At 39.2% G+C, this 22,192-nt stretch overlaps 1 protein-coding gene across 2 annotated transcripts in view; it reads right to left on the minus strand.

The window, feature by feature from the left end:
- Positions 1 to 251: 251 nt before the first annotated feature.
- adgrl3.1 (adhesion G protein-coupled receptor L3.1) overlaps positions 252 to 22,192 on the minus strand; it is a 161,654-nt gene continuing 139,713 nt past the window's right edge. Inside the window, exons 17-25 of one of the 2 annotated variants that reach the window (XM_014984400.2) lie at positions 21,849 to 21,915; positions 20,665 to 20,756; positions 15,228 to 15,396; positions 12,873 to 13,052; positions 11,202 to 11,295; positions 6,748 to 6,876; positions 4,578 to 4,595; positions 3,738 to 4,040; positions 252 to 2,825 (exon numbers count right to left, since the gene is read on the minus strand). In XM_014984400.2, coding sequence (XP_014839886.1) covers positions 2,185 to 2,825; positions 3,738 to 4,040; positions 4,578 to 4,595; positions 6,748 to 6,876; positions 11,202 to 11,295; positions 12,873 to 13,052; positions 15,228 to 15,396; positions 20,665 to 20,756; positions 21,849 to 21,915 — 1,693 coding nt within the window. In that variant the 3' untranslated portion in view covers positions 252 to 2,184. The remainder of the gene's footprint in view (positions 2,826 to 3,737; positions 4,041 to 4,577; positions 4,596 to 6,747; positions 6,877 to 11,201; positions 11,296 to 12,872; positions 13,053 to 15,227; positions 15,397 to 20,664; positions 20,757 to 21,848; positions 21,916 to 22,192) is intronic. The other variant, XM_088004859.1, reaches the window with a different exon arrangement.

Raw genomic sequence — 22,192 nt, forward strand, 5'->3', positions numbered from 1 at the left:
TGATTATGTCTTGCCATGAGGAACGCTCATTTAAGGCACTCAAAAGATTTTGAGATATATAGGCTGTTTATATAAGCTACAAGCTGGGAGAGAGTAGCAATATATTTAAAAAGCACACCGCAAAATACTTACAGCTTTGACTCATGATGGTCATGGAAAAAAAAACAAAAAAAACAAACACTGATGGGTTTCTGTAATGTTTGAAATTAAAATCTAAATAAACGATAAAAGGACCCCAGACACAGAGAAACTCAAAGCTATGTCAGTAATTTATTTGTTGGCAAACAACTTTCACTGTTACAACAAATATTAGTTATGAGATCATTCAACTTGGAACCCATACAAAAAGAATAAATAATTATCAGTAATATTGTAATAATAATCATGATCGTAATAACTTAAAAAGAAACAAACAAACCCCAAAAAAACAAACAAACAAACAAACCCAGTGCCGCATTAAATCCGTTCTTCCCTGAAGCCAGCCTCCTTCCTTCTGAGCTTGTTTAGCCTTCTTTATAAACCAATAAACAGATAAATAAATAATTTCTTTTCTGGGGCAGAAATGAAGGGGGTTTGTGGGATTCATGTGCAAGCTACACTTCATACACATACGATTTCCCCTCCCCCTTTTTAATTAGTAAACATCGGCTTTCTGGGACTTTGGAAGGAGCCGTCGTGTGCATGGTCCAGTTGGAATCGTGGCACCTCACCTGTACTTTTACGGTAGCTCAGACAACGGCAGCTTTTATCCATTTTAAAGCAGGGCAACAATGTATGTCGGTTAAAAAAAACTTGGCAATAGAAATGACATATTTCATAAAGCATCCTAGTGTTACTATCGCGGTCTGTTAGGTCCATCTTTGTACTTCTAATCCGAGCTCCTCCACCCAGCAACGCAGCTCCCCTAAAAGGTACCTCCTCCTCCTTTATCACTTCATTGTCTCCATCCAGTTTTACATCTACACAGTGGTAAAGCATACAGTAAAAATTGATTTGCAAAAAATGTGACAGTGCCGTTGCTATAAAAAAAAAACAAAAAAAAAAAACAAAAACAGAATGTCATGTGCGTAGGGTAAATGCATATTAATTGAGGAGTGCTTTGTCGTATTTACGAAAGAATGACACGAAAAGATTGTTCCTTGCTCCTTCTGAGGTCAGTCCGTGACCAGAATATATTTCATTGTGACACTTAGGAACAGTCCCAGAGACACAAAGTTTGCAACGTAAAATCCAAAAATAAAAGACTTGCAACATTTGTATCTTTTATTTTATTCTGTACAATACATAAACAGCTTCTGGTTTCTCACAATCCTTCTGATGATGAAAAACCTTTACAGAAGAGCGAAGAATCGATGAAACCCTATATCCACCCCCCCAACTCCCCCCCTTTGTTCATTCATTTGTAATATTATAATCCGTCTTTGTTTTCTGTAGCCACTACGGCTCGCAGGAATGTTACACCAGCCCGTACGCAACTCCAGTTTTAGCAGATTTGAACAGGAAGAGAGAGTTTGGAACGTTGTGATATGGGCGCAGCTGGACTGCCAGAATGATATGGGTTTTGTCGTGGACGATCATTAGTGAGGGCATATATAATACATCCTTCACTTGACTGGCAGGATCGTGACGCCTCTTTGGGGAAAGTTTATCAGTGAAGGTCCTGCTCTACCCTCTCGGAATAAGAGTTTTGACAGAGAGACAGACACACAGACAGACACGCAGCTCCAATATAACCAGGGCTCGTGCCAACGTAGAGGTGTCAGTGGAAACTATTTGCTAGGATCTGCTAGAGGTCCATACCGGGGGTGGGGGGGATCTTGCGGGGCTACAATCAGTCCAAGTTTCCAAATTAAAGTCACAGATACATAATTGCAGAACCTACCCCCTCCCCGTTCCGGGTTGAACTTTCCATTCCTGCTCGATGCTCGCAGATTGTCTTTGGGACTCACCCTTTTCAGTTCGCACCATTTATGGCAACACGTTTTCTCATTTGACCAGTTTTTTTTTTCTTTTTTTTTGACCAGTGATTCCTCAGCCATATTGTCAGAAACAATTGTCGTGTCACACAGTGTATGAATCCAGGGTTAGGTCGGCTCCGTCTGTCAGTCGGCAACACAGAATGATATCACTTGAACTTTGAAAGAGTCAAACTGGGTTTAGGAGGGATAAAGGACTCAGCTGGCTCTATAGACTGGTGACCAGATGAGAAGGGTCCACTGGCGGCTCCTCTGGAGACGAATCGGACTCCTCCTTGCTCCCGGACACCATATACCCGTCGCTTCCCCCGCGGCCCATGTGGTAGTAGTTCTGCAGCTCGTGAAGGTGATTCCTGGAGCCTAAGTTGGGCATGCTCTTATAGTAAACGTCATCCAGCTCTGGAGCCGTGGCACTCTTACAGGGCTGGAGCTCCCCAGAGCTGTCCTCCTCTCCATCCGTCAGCCCGTTCATCTGCCCGTCGGGGAGGTCCGTCAAAACCGGCATGCTCGTGTAGAGCGAGTCTCTGTGGTTCGGCGAATGCGTGTGCTCGTCGGTGTGCTCATTGGTCAGCAGGGGGAAGAAGCTCTCGCTGGGCTCCTGGGCAATGCGCCGCTGCCGGGAGAAGCTGTGAGGAGGAGGCGGAGGGGGCGGGTGGCTGTCTGGTGGGGGGGGCCGCGGCGGCAGGAGGGGCGCGTTGGACTCCTCTCGGATGATCTCCAAACCCAGGTTCTCCTCGTGCGGGAAGGCGGCGGGGTTGTCCAGCACTATTGGACTGTTGTCCTCTTTACTGCTGCCCACACAGCCACTCACTCCACTGCTGGAGCTGCTGCTTCCCCCGGCCATGCTCCCTGAAAGAGCAGGAAGAAAAATACACTTTTAAAATCTACTGAAAGTCAGCCTGTTATAGAAAGATATAATGAAATGTTAAGAGATGGCTCAATAATTTCCACTTTGAAATAAATATCTTTTTGACTTACAGCCACATATTTCTGCAATGTAATCTCCTCCGTTATAGTGTGTGTGTGTGTGTACATTTCTGTTTGAACAGTTGGCATTGAATTTATTTTAATATTTTTGTAAAAAATTGCAACAGGTTGCATACTATCCTTTCTTTTTCCACTCGGCTTTCAGTGAAACCGCAGGATTTAAATTAAAAAAAGCAAATAAATTTTAAAAAAATCATACATTGTGATTTCCAGATTTTTTTAATTATGTATCTCACAGTGGACATGCACCTAAGATGAAAACTTCAGACCCCCTCCATGATTTCTAAGTGAGAGAAGTTGCAAAATTGCAAAAAAAAAATAAAAAATTCAAGTACTTATTTTCCTCGCTGTAACTATCATTTTGCAATTATTTCAGTTGCTAGGTACAACACATCAAAGTTAATGCTTGATGTGTTGAATAAAATGAAGGGTGCTTAGAGCTGTGCAATGTTTAAATATCTAAAAACAGTTTTAAACAAATCTTACCAATAAATGAAGGAGATTCATACATGGTGAAGACGGAGAAACTGAAGCTGCTCCGAACTACAGCTAATTTTGAAATATTCCATTAGCCTGTAACTGAAAGTGGGGTTTCCAGTTTTGCTTTAAACATTTGTGTTTTTGAATAACGTTTGGGCAGGAGAAAGATTCTATAAATGTTGTGTTGCTGGGTTTCAGAAGCTTCTGGGCTCTGAGGAGAGCAAAACCTAAAACAGTGGGTCCCTCACAACTGCAAAAAAAAAAAAAAAAAAAAAAAAATGAAACCACAGTTACCTCCGTTGGCCATATTGCTGTTGACCAGCTTGTTCATCAGGTTGTGACTGCGCTCAGTGGTGGCTCTCTCGTGGTTGTTGAGATAAGGGGGGATGTAGTTGGACGTCAGCTCCTTGAGGATCTTCTTCTCCAAGGTCGTCTCCTTGTGGTTGCTGTGGGTGCCGTAGCCGCCGCTTCGATCCAGGATCTGAACGCAGTCGCTCAAGTACTCGCTGCTGGCCATGCTGAAGTTGTTGGGATGGTTACCGTTAAGAGGGAGCGTATCCATGACACTCGCGTCTCTGGCATTGTTCAGGATGCCCTCTGAGGAGGAAAGAATAAAAAAAAAAAAAAAAGACGTGTTAGAATTTATAAATAAAATGAAAAAAGAACCCCGATCGCTTGAATGCTTCAAGTATTCATGTATTCATGTCTGAGAAGCTTCACAAGTCATTTTAGCAGTTAAAGTGAGCTCTTCGTGTAAAACAAGTTAAAAAGTCAGAGCTTTACTGCAATATCCAAAAATGTTTTCATTGTATATTTAATGGGGGAAAAAAAATGCTAAATATACTTCAGATGCAATGCATCTCAGTAACAATGCTGAAATAAATATATGCATTAAATGCATATTTTAAACTAATTGTATTTTCAAAGGTAAATAGGCTTCCTGTAGATTTCTATGAAAATAATCCAAATGACCAATGAGTGTGAAAAGATGTAATGAGTCTTTTGAAAAAGAAAAAAAAAAAAAACATTGTGAAGAATTATGTACATAATGTTTTTCTTAAGACAGCTCTAAAAGCATCAAAAGGGAATAAACAAAGTTACTGCTTAAGAGTTCAGCAGTAGTTCATAACGTACTTGTGTCCCGGTAAGGTGCTAATGGACGGCATGAGGGGGAAGAGAGGAAAGAAACAAATGTGTGAGTCAATTTAACAAGAGCAATAGTTCAAAATGAGATGTTTGTTTGATTGTCAATTCTGTAGTATTCCCTAATATTTGACTGGCTGCTTTCAAAAAGGTTAACCTTTGTTCACACAGATAAAAACATTAAAACAAACAAACAAAAAAACATCACAAAAGTGACAGTTAAAACTGAAACAATTGCATAAATGTACATGAGCCTGACACAAAGCATGCAAAGCAACATTCACAGCAAAAATCTGCAATAACAAAACATGCACACAAAAATCAAGGATACATCACGAAATATAAAGTGATATTTCTTCTTTCTGTTTTATCTTCCATTAAGTTATAATTGAGTTCTGTGTCTCTTATCTGCAGAGGATAAAGGTCAGAGTCATCTTAGTTTTGAGCCTCAGAGTTAAAGCTAATTGCTTATTAAAGCAGGGCCAATTCAAGAGTGAATATATTACTATCCAGAACAATGAACACCCAGAACTCATCCTGTGGTTTTGAGACACGTTTTTACTCATTACGTTTGCATGAGAGGTGTTGATGTTGCTACTATTGTTTTAAACAAAGTACATCTTTCTTGCTTTTTTCAGGGTCCATAAAGTTCCAACAGCAGGACAAATACAAAACATTAGATTATAGCAGGAAGTGCTTCTTGCACTGTCAGGAGTTGTTTGGTCTCTGACTACATTAAAAAGCTATGTAAATCAATCTGGCTCTACGTGACAGTAATTACCATCTAAAACTAATTTCCGCTACTGTCACCAGAGGTGGCAGCAACAGCCATAATGCATTCTGCCAGAGCTGCCAATGCGTCTTTTACGTCACTGTGGGGGGAATTTTGGCCAACTCTTCTTTTCTGGAATCGTTTTCATTCAGTCGCATTGGAGAAATTTAAAACATGGTTGATAGAGATCATGTCGCTCACATTAAAAATATAAAGAAAACTTTGTGTTTCAAGATGCTGACGACCCGAACTGGTATCTTTCTTCATGATGAATGACAAACTCTGACTTTGTTCTGCTCTGTTTTTTTTTTTTTTTGCAGGAACTCTTGTATGAGTCGTTGATACGCTCTTGAAGTAGGTTTGGGTGCCCGGCCACTCGGTGAAGAGTTTTCCACGCTTGTGCTTTTTTCAGTAGAAAAATCTGGCTGTTGCTATGGTTCACTGGAGTGCTAAAGACTTAGAAATCTCTTTGTAATCCGTTCCAGACAGATGGATGTTGACCTTGTTTTTTATTTTTTTATGGTGGTAAGAGACAGGGCATTAAGACCATGCTTTAATGCCTTGAAGGATGTTTTTTTTTTTTATTATTATTTCACATAAATTCTTTTAAGTGGATAAATTATTATCTTTTATTTGTTTTTATTTTGCATTCCTACTACTTTGAACATCATTTTAAAGATGCAGCTCGGACAAAAATGTCTCATAATTTGTGGTGTTGTGATTTTAGCCTACTTTATATTCTGAGATTGTTTTTATTTGTTTGAAAAAAAATCATTTAATAAGGGAGGAAACTGCATTTTCACAAAGAGCCAGATTGATTTAGATAACTCTGTCCACCTGAAAAAAAACGTATCATCTTTTGGAAACTGCTTCCTGTGTTTCTTTGTTATTTTCGTCTGATATTGAAATATGTTTGAAGATCTGAAACATTTAGATGCAACAAAAAAATATGTCCTGGGCAAAACTTTCTAACAGTACTGTAGTTTGGCTGAGAGAAAGAAAATGATAAACAACCATCTAAAAAAAAAAAAAAAAAAAAAAGCATACAATTCAGAAAATGTTTTACTTGGGGAGGATTTGCTCTTGAACCTTCTCATTCAATTATTCTACTTCGTACAGTCAATCTTAGTGTCCCTGTTTAAGACCTCTAGCAGCTTCTAAAAGATAATGTCAGTCTGCAACTACATTGGTGAAGTCACACAATCACAATTACACAGCATACATGCAAGTAAGTTGCAGTGCCATTCTTCAGCTCACATCAGAACCATAAGTCAGGTACTTAAACGCTTTTAAATAAGATAGCCATGCAGGAAAAAAAGAAAATAGGTATAAAAAACTGTAACAGAACTTTTAAAAGTTGAACATTCATAATAGGAACATTAGGCACACCTTGGGTGTTGTACATGCCCACGGCTGGGTTGTTATAGACTGCCGAGTCCCCCAGGAGAGTGTTATAAGGATTGTTAGTACCATGGGGACGAAGGAGAGCATTAGTTATAAGATGATTAGCCATGGCTCCTGGTACAGGCAGATAGAGAAAGAGAGAGGAAGAGCAACAGCCAAGGCAAGAGAAAAAGGAGGAGAGAGGAAAAGCAACAGCCAAGTCAAGAGAGAAAAAAAAAAGAGAGAGAGAAAAGCAGTCGAGTAAAAAAAAAACGAAGCAGAGTGGAAGACAGAGGTTAAAGGACAGAGCGTGTAGCCGTTGCAGAGTGGAAGTGAGCAAGAGGAGGAGGAGGGAAAAAAGAAGGGAAAAGTGAGATGGAGAGCGAGTGTGTGTTTGGAAGAAAGAGGGAGAGAAGAGGACACGTGAATCAAACGAGCAAACACTGTTTAGGGAGAAAGCCGAGAAAAAGCTTGACAAGTCATTCTTGCAGCCGATGCGTACAGGCTGAGTGAGGAGAGGGGATGGGAGACAGAGAGACAACGAGAGCGTGGCAGAGCTCAGAGCAGGCTGTGCTGCAGTTCAACACGCTTCAGCAGAGACGCATAAATACACCATAGCTAATGGACAAAAGGGTCACAAAAAATGTGCTATTTTTTATTTTTTTCCCCTCTGCTGCGAGACAAATCATGTATACATTAAGACACTGCATTTCTAAAAAATAACACAGAATACAAATGATCTGGACAGGCCGAATCAATTTCTTTTCATGCTGAACAACAACTGGCTCGCAAGCTCAGCCCGTAAGTGAGTGTTTGTCTTACGGCTAACAGAGACACTAAAACATCTAAATGATTTTTATATAAATCTCTGGCATGACAGAAGAATGTTTATCTCACCAGTGTTTGCATTAGTGAGTGCTGAGGTTGTTTGTATTTAATCTGCTGCAAGCATCACAGAGATTTTAATATTCTTGTTCCTCAGCTTGTGTTTTTTAAGATCTCTGACTGCTGAAGGTGGAGGCTGGTTGGGTTTTTGCTGTGACTGAATGCAGGATCAAATAAATTTCAACTGTTTTATCTTAAGTATAGCATATACTATATCATAGCTAACTTTAACCCATAGGGCTACTCTGCTTTGATCAATATTTCATTGGAACAAAACATTTTTGGGGGCATGGTAGAGCTTTAAAAACCCTCTCTTTTACCTAACTTTTTTCAAACAGCTTATTTTGTCAATATAATACAATAATATTTTTACCCCTATGGTAATATAGAATTTTTGTGCGTAATGGTAATGAGTAAATCCTGATCTAAAAACAGAGGGAAAAAGTAAAAACGATGCAAAGATAAAAGTAAAGTAACATGACCAACAACATTCAAGAAGTTCAACTCTCTGTGTCAAAAAGGACATCAAATCCTACTGACTTGTAGATTTTTTTTGTACTGGGGGAATCAAAATGATCCTGGCCTGAAAATGGCAGAAAGGCTCAAAGGAGTGCAGCAAAAATTTCTCTGTTTTACTTTATAACGGCTTAAATATCTGTCTGTTACGGAACATGCTGGATTTGACGTTTGGAGGGTTGTATCAAGTCAGTGAACAAGCTAAATTATCCCTATAATGTACCCTATAAATTAGCTCTGTATGCATTTCCTGGAGAAATGAACCATGTAGAAAATCATCCATACAGCCTGGACTCACAGCTGTCACAGATGACGGGTTCAAAAACGGTTCCAAAGAATTTCCTAGTCTGAAAAAACTTGATTCAGACTATTTCAAGACAGTTCATGGAAGAGACTTCGAGTGACTTAAACAACGCAGGCGAGATACAAAAAAAAAAAAAAAATTTTTCCCTTTCTGCTGTCTCTTTCTATACAATAATCTATGTTGCGTGCGGTCGCACATTATTTGTCAATTTACACGTTACCTCGGTGACGCAATTATCTTTGCTTGGATTTATGCTGTCTTCATCCGCAACCGCTGCCATTACTCAAACATATTTGATTGGAAAAATTCACACATCTCCAGGGAATAATCACGTTGTTATTAAGAACTACTTCTTCCTTTCGGTAATACTGTTGTCCTAATGTTATCAGATGAAGCGAGTATCCAAATGTAACAACTAAAAAGAGTTCTCGCGTCATGCAGCCGCAAATTTCGACGGACTGAAATAATTGAAAGTGATTCCACCTTCGCTCATTGTGTCACCCTTTCTAGTCATTTGGAAATGTTCTGGCTGAGCAGCTCCGTCCACCGCACTTTAAAAGAGTGAGAGCAGAAAGGAGGTGTGAGTTTCCTAAGCCCAGCCTCACTAAGTGCGTGATAATTCAAGTGCTGACACGCACCGTGCCTGCTTTAGTATCCATCTGTCATGCTAACAGCTTATTAGTGGCCTGAAGAAAGCGAGGGCCACCCCTCAACTTGGAGACTAACAAATGGCAGAGTGTGTTTCCAGTGAGTGTGTGCGTGTCAGACTGTCTGGTCATTTAGGTGTCTACGGCCTCATTACACTAGCCCTAAGCTGGTTGTGCTTATGGATTTTGCTACTATGGTCCATTATAGTGTCCTAGGCTGGAGTGAAGGAAACAGACAGCTCTGAAATGTCAGTGATACTTTCAGCTGCATGAGCTAAACCTTTGTGGAAAAGCTTTCTAATTATACTACTCCTAATTGAATACAATCAGCTTATCTAAATAACTAGATTTACCTAAGTGTACTGTAATTATTCATTTGCATATTGCTGCTGTGTAAACTACATAATAATGTCTTTAAAACGCTGAACGTTTCACAGACCAACACAGAGTAATGTAAATACATTTTTCTTTCACAAATGAAACTTTCTTGCAAATAAAAATAATAAAAAAATGGAGGTAAACATTTGTTTTCTATCCTCCAACACTCCCAATACCCCACAAAATAAAATCTAGTGCAAGGGTTTATCCACAAAAGTCGCCGAATCAATTCCCATCATCAAAAAAGGAAAGTGAGCGGCACAACTGCAACTCTACCAGCGCATGAATGTAACTTCGATTAGATTAGCATAAATATGCATTAGAACAAAAAGTCCAGAACCTAAATGCGAATTAGAATTTGTGGCAAGACATCACAATTGATGTTCAGGGCACTCATAGTGCAATCTGAGGTGACAAATACACAGGGAGAAGGTAGAGGAACACCCCAACAGACCTGCAGCTATAATTGCACCCCGTTAAAGGGTTGGCTCAGAGCAGATGAAAACAAATGCATGCTCCTTTTGTGAGTTTTTACCCACCCTTCTCCTTCCCATATATATATATATATATATATATATATATATATATATATATATATATATATATATATATATATATATATATATATATATATATATGGACGAATATGGACTGGAAGCCCCGAGGTCAAAGTGGGGAACACCCCCAAAGGTGGTGGAGAATGACCGAGCTAAGATCCTGTGGGACTTCCAGATCCAAACAGACAAGATGGTAATGGCGAACCAACCGGACATTGTGGTGGTGGATAAAGAACAGAGGAAAGCCGTTGTGGTGGATGTAGCAATACCAAGTGACCACAACATCAGGAAAAAGGAGCATGAGAAACTGGAGAAATACCAGGGCCTCAGAGAGGAACTGGAGAAGGCCTGGAAGGTGAAGACCACAGTGGTGCCTGTGGTCATAGGGGCCCTCGGGGCAGTCACCCCCAAACTGGAGCAGTGGCTCAAACAGATCCCAGGAACAACATCAGACATCTCAGTCCAGAAATGTGCAGTTCTAGGCACAGCCAAGATACTGCGCAGAACCCTCAAGCTCCCAGGCCTCTGGTAGAGGACCCGAGCTCAGAGGATGAAAGAGACCACCCGCGGAGGGTGAGAGGGGAATTTTTTTTTTATATATATATATATATATATATATATATATATATATATATATATATATATATATATATATATAATTTTTTTTTTTTTTTCCCCTGTACTTCATAATTATACATTACTTTGTGTTGGTCTATCACATTAATTCAGAAATTAAGACTTCTGTAGGGCACTGAACATTTAGTTATCAAGAGACAACCAATAGCAAGAAACACACACAAACTTTTTTTTTTCAATATTGCTTTACCGCACATCGTCCTTTTCGATGCAGATACCCCCTCCCCCCCAACTCCCTGCAGTACTAGCTTGCCACTCTAAAGGGTTGCAAATTGGCTGGTGTTCTATTTTTGACAGGAGGCTGCCCCTTTTTCTTTTCTTCCTGCAAACCACCCACAGAAGCTGCATTAAAAACAGGAAGTGATATTTACACCTTATTCTCTTCATCATCTTCGCTTCAAGGATACAATAATCAGAAGTTTGGACTCCCACCACTTTGCTAAATGACAGCTTATGCAGCCTCCAACCCCCCTGCTATTAGTAAAGTAGATGTAGTGACAGTGATGTGGAAGCAAATGGTAGGTATCCCGTGGTTACCTCTGTTGAGCGTGGCAGAGCTGTTGATGTCTCCAGTGATGAAGGAGGACTCCTGTTTCCTCACAGTGTCGTTCCACATCCGTCTGATGCGACTCTACACGTGGGAGAAACGAAGGGAGAGAGAAAGTGTTGGGGGACCGGGGTGAGGGCGGCGGGGCACGGGGGCAAAGGCAAGAGCGAAAAAACAGAAAGCAATTGTGACAGAGGGAGGGAGGGAGCGAGTGAGGGGGACGGGGCCAAGTGAAGGGAGGAAAGAAAGGATGACAGAAAGGGGAAGAAATCGGGTGAGAAAAGTGGAATATGATGTGCAAAACAAGGGCAGGAGAGGCAGTAAAGAAAAAAACAAAAAACAAAGCAAGAACCAACAAGAAAGGGACAAAAAGTCATGCATCAGTCTTGTTTTCACTCTGTAAACCTGAATGTCAGCAACAATGTCCATGTTGGGCGGGGTTTGGGTTATCTCACTTTCAAGCCAAAAGAAAATTCCCATTCAAAATCAGATGTTAGAATGAATTACGTTAAGATGCACAGTGTTTGGCAAAACTATTCACAGATCTTCTGAGATCTCCTGCTTTTATGACTTTACCACAACAAATTTTAAATGTGTTTTGGGATTTTAAATGGCACAAGAACCCAAAGTAATTGCATAATTGGGATAGTGGAAGGAAAATGCTAAGTAAAAAAAAAAAAAAAAAAAAAAAAAACATTTAGAAATAGCAAAAGTATAGTGAATTATTTGAATTTAGGTTCTTGTTGTCTGACAGCCCAAGATAAAAATCCAGTGCAACTAATTGTTAATAAGATCCACATGTGTATAAAGTAACCTCTGCATAAATCCTGTGAAGGCCTTGAAAGCTTTCCTTGCAACATCAGTGAACAAACAGAATAATAAAAACCAAGGAACACAACATTCAGGCCAAACATAACACTGTGGACAATTTAAAGTAGGCCAGGTTATAAAACAATATCTCAAGTTTTGGCTATCTCAGAGGACAGTTTAATCCATCATCAACAAAAGCATGTTGCGCAAATTCACATAAAGTACAAAGACATGGCTGTCCACCTAAACTGCCAGGTTCCACAAGGAAAACAGAAATCAGAGAAGCGGCAAAGAGACCTATGTTAAGTCTGCAGGATCTGCACAGATCCACAGTTCAGGAGGGAAAATCTGCCGCCAGTATTTTTCTCCATACACTTAAAAAAATCTGGCTTTGATTGAAACGTGGCAAGAACACATTGAAAGAACATTGTAAGAATAAATAATACCCTGAACACAACATTCCAACCAAGACACATGGTGGTGGCAGCACCATGTGGCGGGGGAATACTGATGGGAAGGGAAATGACGGTATTCCTGGAGGCAAAGCTGTCGGTCGCCACATAACAGTTTTCAATTCCGGTAGAGCCAGCAATCTGGTTGTAAAAAGTGTTAACTTTGGGGAGAAAGAAAAAGAAAAATCTTCCACTTTGCAATTCTCCACTCTTTTGTCCTAGTCTGTCACATAAAATAGCATTAAAATAAACTGAAGTTTGTGTATGAAATGTCATGAGAGGTGAGAAAGTTTAAGCGGTATCAATAGTTTTGCAGAGCTCTGTGCAGTGACATTCTTTTGACGATTTGAAAGTGAAAAACGACAGACCCAAACCCCTCATGGCGCGCTCCCGCCTCACCTGCGAGTCTGCTGTGCTGTAGCGTCCAGGTGTGCAGGCAGGTAAGCTCACCTGTGAGCCTGTGGAGTAGCGGCCTGGGGTCCGTGAGGTGGTGGTCTTACTGGAGGAGGAGATGGACGTCTCCACGCTCTTGCCGCTGCAGCAGTGAGTACGCAGACATTTGCCGTACTCTTTGCGCACCTAAGCACAAATGAATTGGGAATTCAGCAAAGTGAAAAAAAAATAAAAATAATTAAACTGACTGAAGTATGTAAAATGTTCCTCATTGAGGAAATTTTTTTTTTTCTTCTGACAAAGTAGGGTAAAATAAACACTTCTTTTACTCCTACTCCCTGAGTAAACGTTCAACCCATAAAAAGCAGACATTAAAAGATTAAATTCATAAACTTTTCTCTGCTAACGCTAACCCTAAAAAAAAATAAAAATAAAAAATAAAGCCACGTATCCAACCGAAAAGGAGACTTTCCTTGGAGAGCCGTTTGATGCATTTGTACACACAGAGCATCTGCACTTAGATCCCAATCAAGTTAGAACAAATAAAGCCGTAATTGATTTTTAACAAGCTTGTTGGACTGGCAGACGTGTCTTGCCACATGCTCTGTTTGAACAGCTGTGTGCCGAGTTGCTCCATGCATCTTGGAAGAAACTGAATTGGGCTGGGGCCAAAGAAAACCTCAGCACAGCTCTGAGGACATTCTCTCTGGATAGCTGATCCCATATCCCGTGTACATGTGCTTGTGGATATATATATATATATATATATATATATATATATATATATATATATAGTGTATGTGCATAAAAATCCGATGTCTTGATGTCTTAGCTCTGTCTAGAAGTTGCATGTAACTTAAGAAAAAAACAGCTAACAACTTTCAACAGTCCTTTAGGTCATTCAAACTGAAAGTATAAAGGAGGTTCGCTTTTGAAGATAAAAGGAGAGATAGAAGTTAATTTGAGCAAAGTAAAATATAAAAAAAATCAGTGTGCAACTGTTACAACTGCAGCTCAGACATCAAAGCATTATCAAAAAAAAAAAAAAAAAAGAAAAAAAATATATATATATATATGCATTTTGATATGTCTTTCTATGACTAAAGTTTAAGGTTTTGGGTTATGACTTTGTGCTGTAAAGTCATGGTCAATAGTCAGTGTGTGTTTACTGTGACTTGATTTAACTCTAAATTTGTAAAAAAAAATTTATCAGATAAAATTCAGTTGCAAATTTTTAAGTTTCTGAAAAAAAAAACAAAAAAAAAACTAACTTGCTCTGTGTGTTAAGCTGCTTATGCAAATGTTTCCTAGATTTCCAGGTTAGAGAACACGGAAACATTTCTCCGTAGAGCAGGAGAAACGTTGACCGGTGATCCAGGAGCAGTTTGGCGGTGTGTTTTCCAAGCACCGTGTCAACAGGTAAAAGTTGATTAAGTTGCTCAGGGATCAACGCACTGAATCTTTGGGTACAAATCCATTCTAAATCTTTTTTTTCTAAGCTAACTTTTAATAAATTAGATTCATTTCTCAATAATTTTTTTTTTAGTTTCTCATTTTAAAGCAAGCATCGTTAGCTGCATTAAAACACAATATCAGCTTAGTAATGAAAACTTAATTCAACTTGTAAAACAGAAAACAGAATTTTCAATGGCATTTGCCTCACCTTGGAATGAGATTGCCATGAAAACATGAAAATAATCAAACTGCCAAACCTTGACTGGAATATTTGATACTATTTACAGATCCTTGAAAGCTTCAGACCTTTACTCTATTTACAAAAACAAAATTAAATTGGATATGTTTTGCAAAAAAAAAAAAAAAAAAAAATATTGATTAAAATCTGGTCTTGTCTCTTTGCTCTGGACTCAGTTTTGTACAGTCATATTCAATAAATTCAAATAGGCGAGGTCAGTTTGTCAGATTGAAAGGTACCTTTTGAATATAACATTTCACTTTTCATTAAGCCCACATTTCATTTTTGAATTAAATGTGTGTTTTTTTTTTTAATGGGCTGATGTGAAATTTTGATTTTAAATGTCATGTTTTCATTACCGGCAAGAGAAAAAATAATCATGATTTACAGAAACAAAGCTTTCAAACATCCATCTGTGTGTAATTAATCTCTATAATGTGTTACACATAGTGATAAAGTTCCTTGAAGAGGTCTGCATTTGGTCTTATTCCTATTTGCAATAGAATGTCTGCACAGAAACTCCTGACAGAACATTTTCACTACACTGAAGCAGTGCAGTTTATGAAAAAAATAATTTAAAAAAAGAGTTTCTCAATGTAAAAACTTTTGGCCACGACTGTACTATATATGTTCACTTCTGTCAAACATTCCCTCTCCCGCCAACTCACCTTCTTCTGAAGGATGCAGTGGAAGATGAAGATGAACATGCCCTGCAGGGAGTTAAAAATGGTAAAGAGGTAGGCCATGATCACGGTGCTCTCGTTGATGTACATAAGGCCGAACGCCCAGGTCAGGCCCAGCAGACATAGCAGGGCGATGGCGCCGATCACCCACGACCTGCACAGGAAAGGGAAGCCATTGGAAATGAGCCATTCTCCATCAGCTGTAGTTGTGCTCCTCACGACTAAGACTCAGACTCGCAAAACTTTGCCTGCTCTCTGCATCAGAAAAACCAGTCAGCTGAGGCTGACGCATGTGGGATCAGGAGAGAGGGGGTCAGAGTGGGGTCGCGGGGAGCCATGACACTGTGGGAGAGGGATGGAGGAACAGTGGGAGTTTAACTTAAAAGAGTTACACCCTTACAAGTCAGAGTGGATTTCTTCGTTTAGATATCATCTCAGGAGAGGGAAGGAGGGTAAAAAGGCAGATTACATCAACCGCTGCTGTCAAAAACACTAAGTATTTTACGCTGTACTTTCAGCGCGTTGCAGCCAAACTCCACCAGTCTGAATACATGTCAGAAGGTTAAAGAACACTACTTTTAATGGGGTCCAGAGCTCTGCCTGTTCGACGCAGTTCACTTTCCAAAGAAGAGCTCCCAAGGCTGTAAACTTTTATTTTAAATAAAGGCTACAAACGAATGAGTCACAGGCCAAATGTCATAGAAATGCGGTCATGCCGAGGCACATCCAGGCAGGTGCTCGCATAAGTGTGTGTCTGTGTCTGTGCGAATGTGATTGGCTTCACGGGGCAGTAAGTAGAGGGACATTACAGCCATTACAAATGACATTTCCCTCCAAAGGTCAAACTTTTGGGTCCGCCGCAGCCGAGAAGATGACTGTTAATTTGATTGGCTGACTGGGCAGTGATCACCTCTAATGCGAGGGATAGAGGCAAAGGGAAGCGGCGGGGGTGGAGGTGCGGGGGGGACAACATGTGGAGGAAGATATTAGAAGAGCTATGAGGAAGGAAGGGAGACAGAGGAGGAGAGTAAGTGAGTGAGACCGAGGTGATTGATTCGATGTTGCCCTCTGTGGCACCATTCAGGCGAGACAGAACCTCCAATAAAGCTCGCCTGATGACCCTCTTCAATAACGGCTGCACTCATCTCTCTCTTTTATCCCACCGTTTCACCTCTTCCTCCAAATCCCTCTTGAATTACTGTTTCTCTCTCATAGCCGTTGCCCCAAATTCACATGCCAACACTGTTAACACACAGTGCCTTGCAAAAATATTCATTCCCCTGTATTTTATTGGGACCTGGTGTAAAACGGAACAAGAAAAAGTTAGTATATTATGCTTGTGAAGTGGGAGGAAAAAGATAAGATCAACTAATGATGGATGTGAACATCATTTTTATTTATTTATTTATTTTTTTTGTCTTGCCGCAGATTTTCAGTTTGATTTATGTTGGGATATTTTAATCTATTTATATGCATTGATCTTAACTATTGCATGGTATCACTGGCTCCATGTTTAGGGTCATTGTTCTGTTTCAACATTAACTTCCATCTCAACTTTTTGGAGTCTCATAACAGATTTCATTTCCGGATTTTCCTCTGTTTATTTCCATCCATCTTCCCATCAACAGTAAGCAGCCTCCCTGCTGGAAAAAAAAGAGTCCTCACAGTTTAATGCTTCCACTACTGTTATTTCACAGTAGGGTGAATGTTTTTGAGATAATTTGTGTTCCTCTACATACCAGCTTCCATGCCAAGAAATTTAGATTTGGTTTCATGTGACCAGATTACCTTCTTCTATGTTTCCCAAATGGCTTTTGGTAAATTCTAGGTAGGAGAATTTGCAGCTTTGAATGATCAATGACTTTCTAATTACCACTTTTCTCTAAAGGAAAGGTTTGTGGATTGCAGGGCTAATGGTGTTTTAGTCAACATATTCTCTCAACTGAGTTATGGATAAATGCCAGCTCATGCAGTGTTACACCTATGATAGCTTTTGGCTACTTCTCTGATTTATACTCTTTCCATCTTCTGATTCAAAAGTGCTAAGCATAATTTTCAAAGCTTGTAATAAAGTTTTACAACCTAATCCTGCCTTAAACATCTAAGTGTAAAACTTGACTGGTTTATTAAGTCCCTTCATCTTTATGAAGCTATTTGTCAGGCCTGAACTTGCTATTGCAAATGGTTATTGCAATTTGACTGTGTCCAATATGAGTATTGCACATAACTGACTGAACTATTTGTAAATATGAATGAATGAAGCAACACCCGATTCAGACTCCCTACGCCACGTAGTTATTTTGTTTACAACCTTTATAATGAAACAGTTTTGTTGAGATGGAAGCAATAATTATTTTCTTTCTTTCTTTTTTTTTCCACATCAGTTAGCTAGATTGCTCACTGTCTGGGGTCAAAGTTTGCATTAAACTCAAAGCAGAAAGACGTTACCACTGATTAGTGAAATGTTTCTTTATAACTCACAAGCTATATTATTCTAAAGTCTTTCTAACATCTTGCAGTCCAGATGGTTGTTAAATACTGTTCTCTAAGAAACCCTTCGACCCTTCAAAGAACAAGATGTTGAAGCTCTTGGTGATACTATTTAAGGATGTCCAGGTAAAGGGGACCGAATACAAATGATTGTAACACTTTTCATATTTTCACTCCATGTAATTAAGTCAGTATTGTATTTCTTTGCACAACTATGCCAGGTTAAATCCCAAGAACAATTATTGAAAATTGTAGTTGTGACAAAATGTGAAAACTTTTGCAAGGCATCATATTTCATCAGATGAAGTCAAATATTTGTATACTAGAACCTAATAAATCATAAATGAAGTTTATAAGGTATTTTGAATAGTTTGTTCAATCAAATAAAACAAAAACAAAATGTCTCACTTGAAAGACGCCTTACCAGAATCAATCCACAACAAAGATAACTGAGGGTGGCGTGAGATTAAAGAGACAAAGAAAACAAAGTGAAGAAAAATAAATTGAAGGTAAAAAGAAGAAATAAAAAACAGAAATTATGATGGTGATTAAAAGGGGGTAATAAATACTGAAATAATATAAAAAAGATATGACATAATGAAGCGAAAGATGATTTCACACAATTTAGACAGTTTTCACCATGACAGACAGACCAGGCTACGGAAAAACACAACACAAAAGTACAACATTTAAATTAACTGATTTCTTTTCTTAGTCATTTATCACATTGTACCCGTATTGCACGCAAAGATAAGCAGATAGTTTTCAATAACTTTTTGCTAAGCGTTTAACATAACACAGATTTCATAAAAGAATTCACTGAACTTCAGTAAAGACAAGTCATTTAGTGATTTATATTATTATCTGTCCAGAGCTCAGGCAGGCTTGTTAGCTTCTAGTTAAAATCCAGGTTGAATTACATTGAAGTTTGAACTTGAATTAAGAAATTGCAGAATAACAGGTTGGTACAGCCTCTGTAGAAACAAAACCCTCGACATGAGTTATGCAGTGTAAAGGAAAAACATAAACTCCTGGAAATATAAAATATGTTTCATTTAGACTTGGTACAAAACGTTGATCTGAGATGTACAACAGTCAGCCAGAAGCTATTTAGTAAAGCATTTAAAACCCCCCCAAAACAAAACGAATTCCCTTTTGTCACAAAATGTGATAAAGTTTCATTATTTCAAGAGTTAATCCAATTTTCTTGTGAAATTCTTCAAGAAATTGGAAATTCTTCAGACAGTTTGGACAGTCGAGATCAAATGGACGATCAGTTATAGAGCCACATTTGATGTAGAAATCAAAGACAAGATGTCTGCAGAAGCAACTTATACCCGCTGTAAAGCACAGTGGTGGAAGGGTGAGAATTGTGGCTTGTTTTGGAACCACAGGACTTTTATAAATTTCTGCAGCATAAAAGCCTCGAGTCTCTTTTCAACATGACTGTATATCCTTTCCGGTTCATGTGCTTTTACTGCAAAATGCACAGTTCACAAGGTTTAACTCCAGTGCACTTACGTAGACACGTTTGTAGCCGATTACTTGTTACCAGTCTAATTTAACAAAAACTAAATCTGAACGTTTGCTGCTCAGAGCCCTTATCTGGAGTATGTCCTCTAACTTTATCGAATTTCTACAGCCACGTAGGGTTACTGACTGCTACTGAGAGTGCTGTGCATTATATGCAGGTGGCCAGCACTTGTAACTTCATTAATTAGTCTTCACCTAAGCGGCAGACACAGCCTGGTGAGGGTCCTGAGGGTAAATGACACACTGTGTTTGTCCTCCGCTCAGACAGGTAAGCTGTCAAACATAGCCTCACACTCTCCCTGTTAAATATTTGTTGAACACAGCTTAGGTGGTTCTGAGCTTCATTACATCACAGAGGTAAAGACATGTTCACGCAACACTTTGTTTTACATGAATATTTCCAAGAACAAAAGGACTGTACTTGATTTAGAACATCAGTCAGAAGTTAGTGACAGATTTTCAGTTTTTTTTTTCCCCAGCCAATACCGAATCCAGCTGACTGTAATTTCACTTTAAGAAATACACAAATAAATAAATAAAAAAATAAAAAAGCATTCTAAATACTTTTGTGTCTTCTTTCTGCCAAAAGATTATGAATTATTAATATTGTGAAGAGCAACTGATTTCTGTGTGTGGGAGAAAGCATTTGCTATAATACGTTTAAAATTTTCAGAGACAGAAACAGTTGACATATTACTGTCCTACATGAGTGTTTAACACAGTCGGCATTAAATGAATCAGAAGTCCGGTTTTTAACAGTCGGACTTTTTTTTTGACAGTCGTTTTCCTTTTTAGTTCATTTCAAAATCTGTAATTGAAGTAAAGACAGAGAATGTAATCAAACTAATAAGGTTATTCTACTGGCAAGTTATGTTTTTGTTCCAATTTTATTTAGTGAAACAAAAAGAAATCGATATATAGTCTTTTTTCAATGTGCTACAAAGAGAACAGGTGATTAAACTTAAATATTTTACGCTAAGTGTTCACAAGAACTCAAGTTAATTTTACTCAACTTAATTTATTAAGTTTAATTCAATTACTTGTGACCAGTTAATACTTTTTTTTTTTTAAGTTGGAGCTCCATTATCTTTTTTTAGCGTGGGCAAGATAACTCAACGGACGTAAACATAATAAATTGCTCACACATTCAGCTGTGCCAAACAAACCATACACCTCCACCCTTTCATTACCCAACCCCACTCTAATTCCAAATGAAACCAAACACTAGAGCGGCATCAAACCTCTTTGCCAAGCAAACAGCCACACCCTGAGTCTATTCCCCAAAATGTCAAACTCCTTTCTCAGCATAAATTTATCCACCCCTGCATAATCCATCCCTGCTTTCAGCATAAGCCCTGCTGTGTAGAGGCAGACTGGTACGAGCAGGAAAAAAACTTACTTGATGTTGTCCAGACACCCGGAGTCTGGCTTGAGGATGGCCGTATGATGGAACATCTTATAAAGGGCGATGCCGAGGAAGATTACATTCAGCTGCAAAACACAGAAATCCAGGCGAGCATGTTAAGATCCTCCACAGTGACGAGACTAATTAAAAGACGCAATGTCAAAGGAGCAACTTACAACTCCAAACCAGCGCACATCATTTCATTTCCCTTCCAGCTGTAATTGGCTTGGGGAACACAATTTCAGCACACAATCAACCCACCTTTGTGTGCTCAAAAATACAGCAACTGGAGCTTGAGGGATAATACAGCAGTCATTACATCACTTAATGATCACTGTAACAATAGAAGCACAATTCTCGTAGATGGTGTGTTTTCGATTGGCCCGCTAATGTGTAGATGGGCTGCTTTAACGATGACTGCCTGGGCCGCTGCGCCACGGTCTCGGAGGCTGTCACCAATCAGATCAGGTCATAACGGTGTCATTTTCACCCGGGCTCTGCTCTTATTGCTGCTCTGACTAGATCGGCGGGAGACTGTCTGACATTTCTAACCTGACTAAAAAAAAAAAAATAAAAAAAAAGGGCGACTGGGCAACTGGACATGTATCCCATCGTTTCATTCTGTTTATATCAAATACAGTGTTTTATGTGTTGGATCACCTCACTCTATCTCTGTCTCTGTTTAAGTTATTCAAGTGGAATGTCTCCTCTCATAATAGTTTGCCGACTGCTGAGACTCATTCGGCGTTGTTCCTGTGGGAGAGCTGGGAACTATCTGGCAGCTCATGTTCAACTGGCATTACAGTCAAGCAGTTGGGTCAGGAGAGAAAAAAAAAAAACATCTCCTAGACGAAAAAGTAAATGCCTAATAACATCTTAACTTTGCCGAGTTATTATCATAATCTGTGTAACGTGCAGTGATTTGTGCTCTGTGTCCCCTCCAGAGATTTCCAGCTTGTAGGAATGTGTGCCTCCGTCAGAGCTAATCCGTGAATGGGAATTATTAAGTTGACACAAAGTTCCCTCCGCTTACTCTAACACTGCTGAGGAGCTCAGGCAAACCTTGTGTTGGATTAACAAACACCTTAATGTAGCCCTTGGCTCCTGCACCAGTATGCCACAGCCTCTCTCAAAGTGAACCCGGTGCCGTTTAAAGCTCGCATGCTTCGATATCTTACCATGATGATGAGAGTAGCGGGTCCTATGAAGCTCCAAATGAAGTATGTATCCAGGCGGAGCCAGCACCTGGAGGCAGGAACAAAGAAGACGTCATGCAGGGGAAACATAGCAGCTAACAGATGCATGAGCCATAACAAGAAATATTGGAGGGTAATAAAAGGACTAACATTTTAATCGAGTCTGTTTATCAATGCAGAGTGACCATTTTTAAAGGCTGAAAAGATATTAAAAATGTGGATATATTTGGTAGTCAAGTGAGTTGTAGATATCCTGGACATGTTCTGTTTAGGCTAACGAGCGTAAACAAAATGATGGAAAAAAAAACAAAACTTGAACTCATGAT

This window comes from Poecilia mexicana, unplaced genomic scaffold (genome assembly GCF_051168715.1).
Source record: "Poecilia mexicana isolate PSO_F unplaced genomic scaffold, ASM5116871v1 scaffold_1, whole genome shotgun sequence".
Lineage (NCBI taxonomy): Eukaryota > Metazoa > Chordata > Actinopteri > Cyprinodontiformes > Poeciliidae > Poecilia > Poecilia mexicana.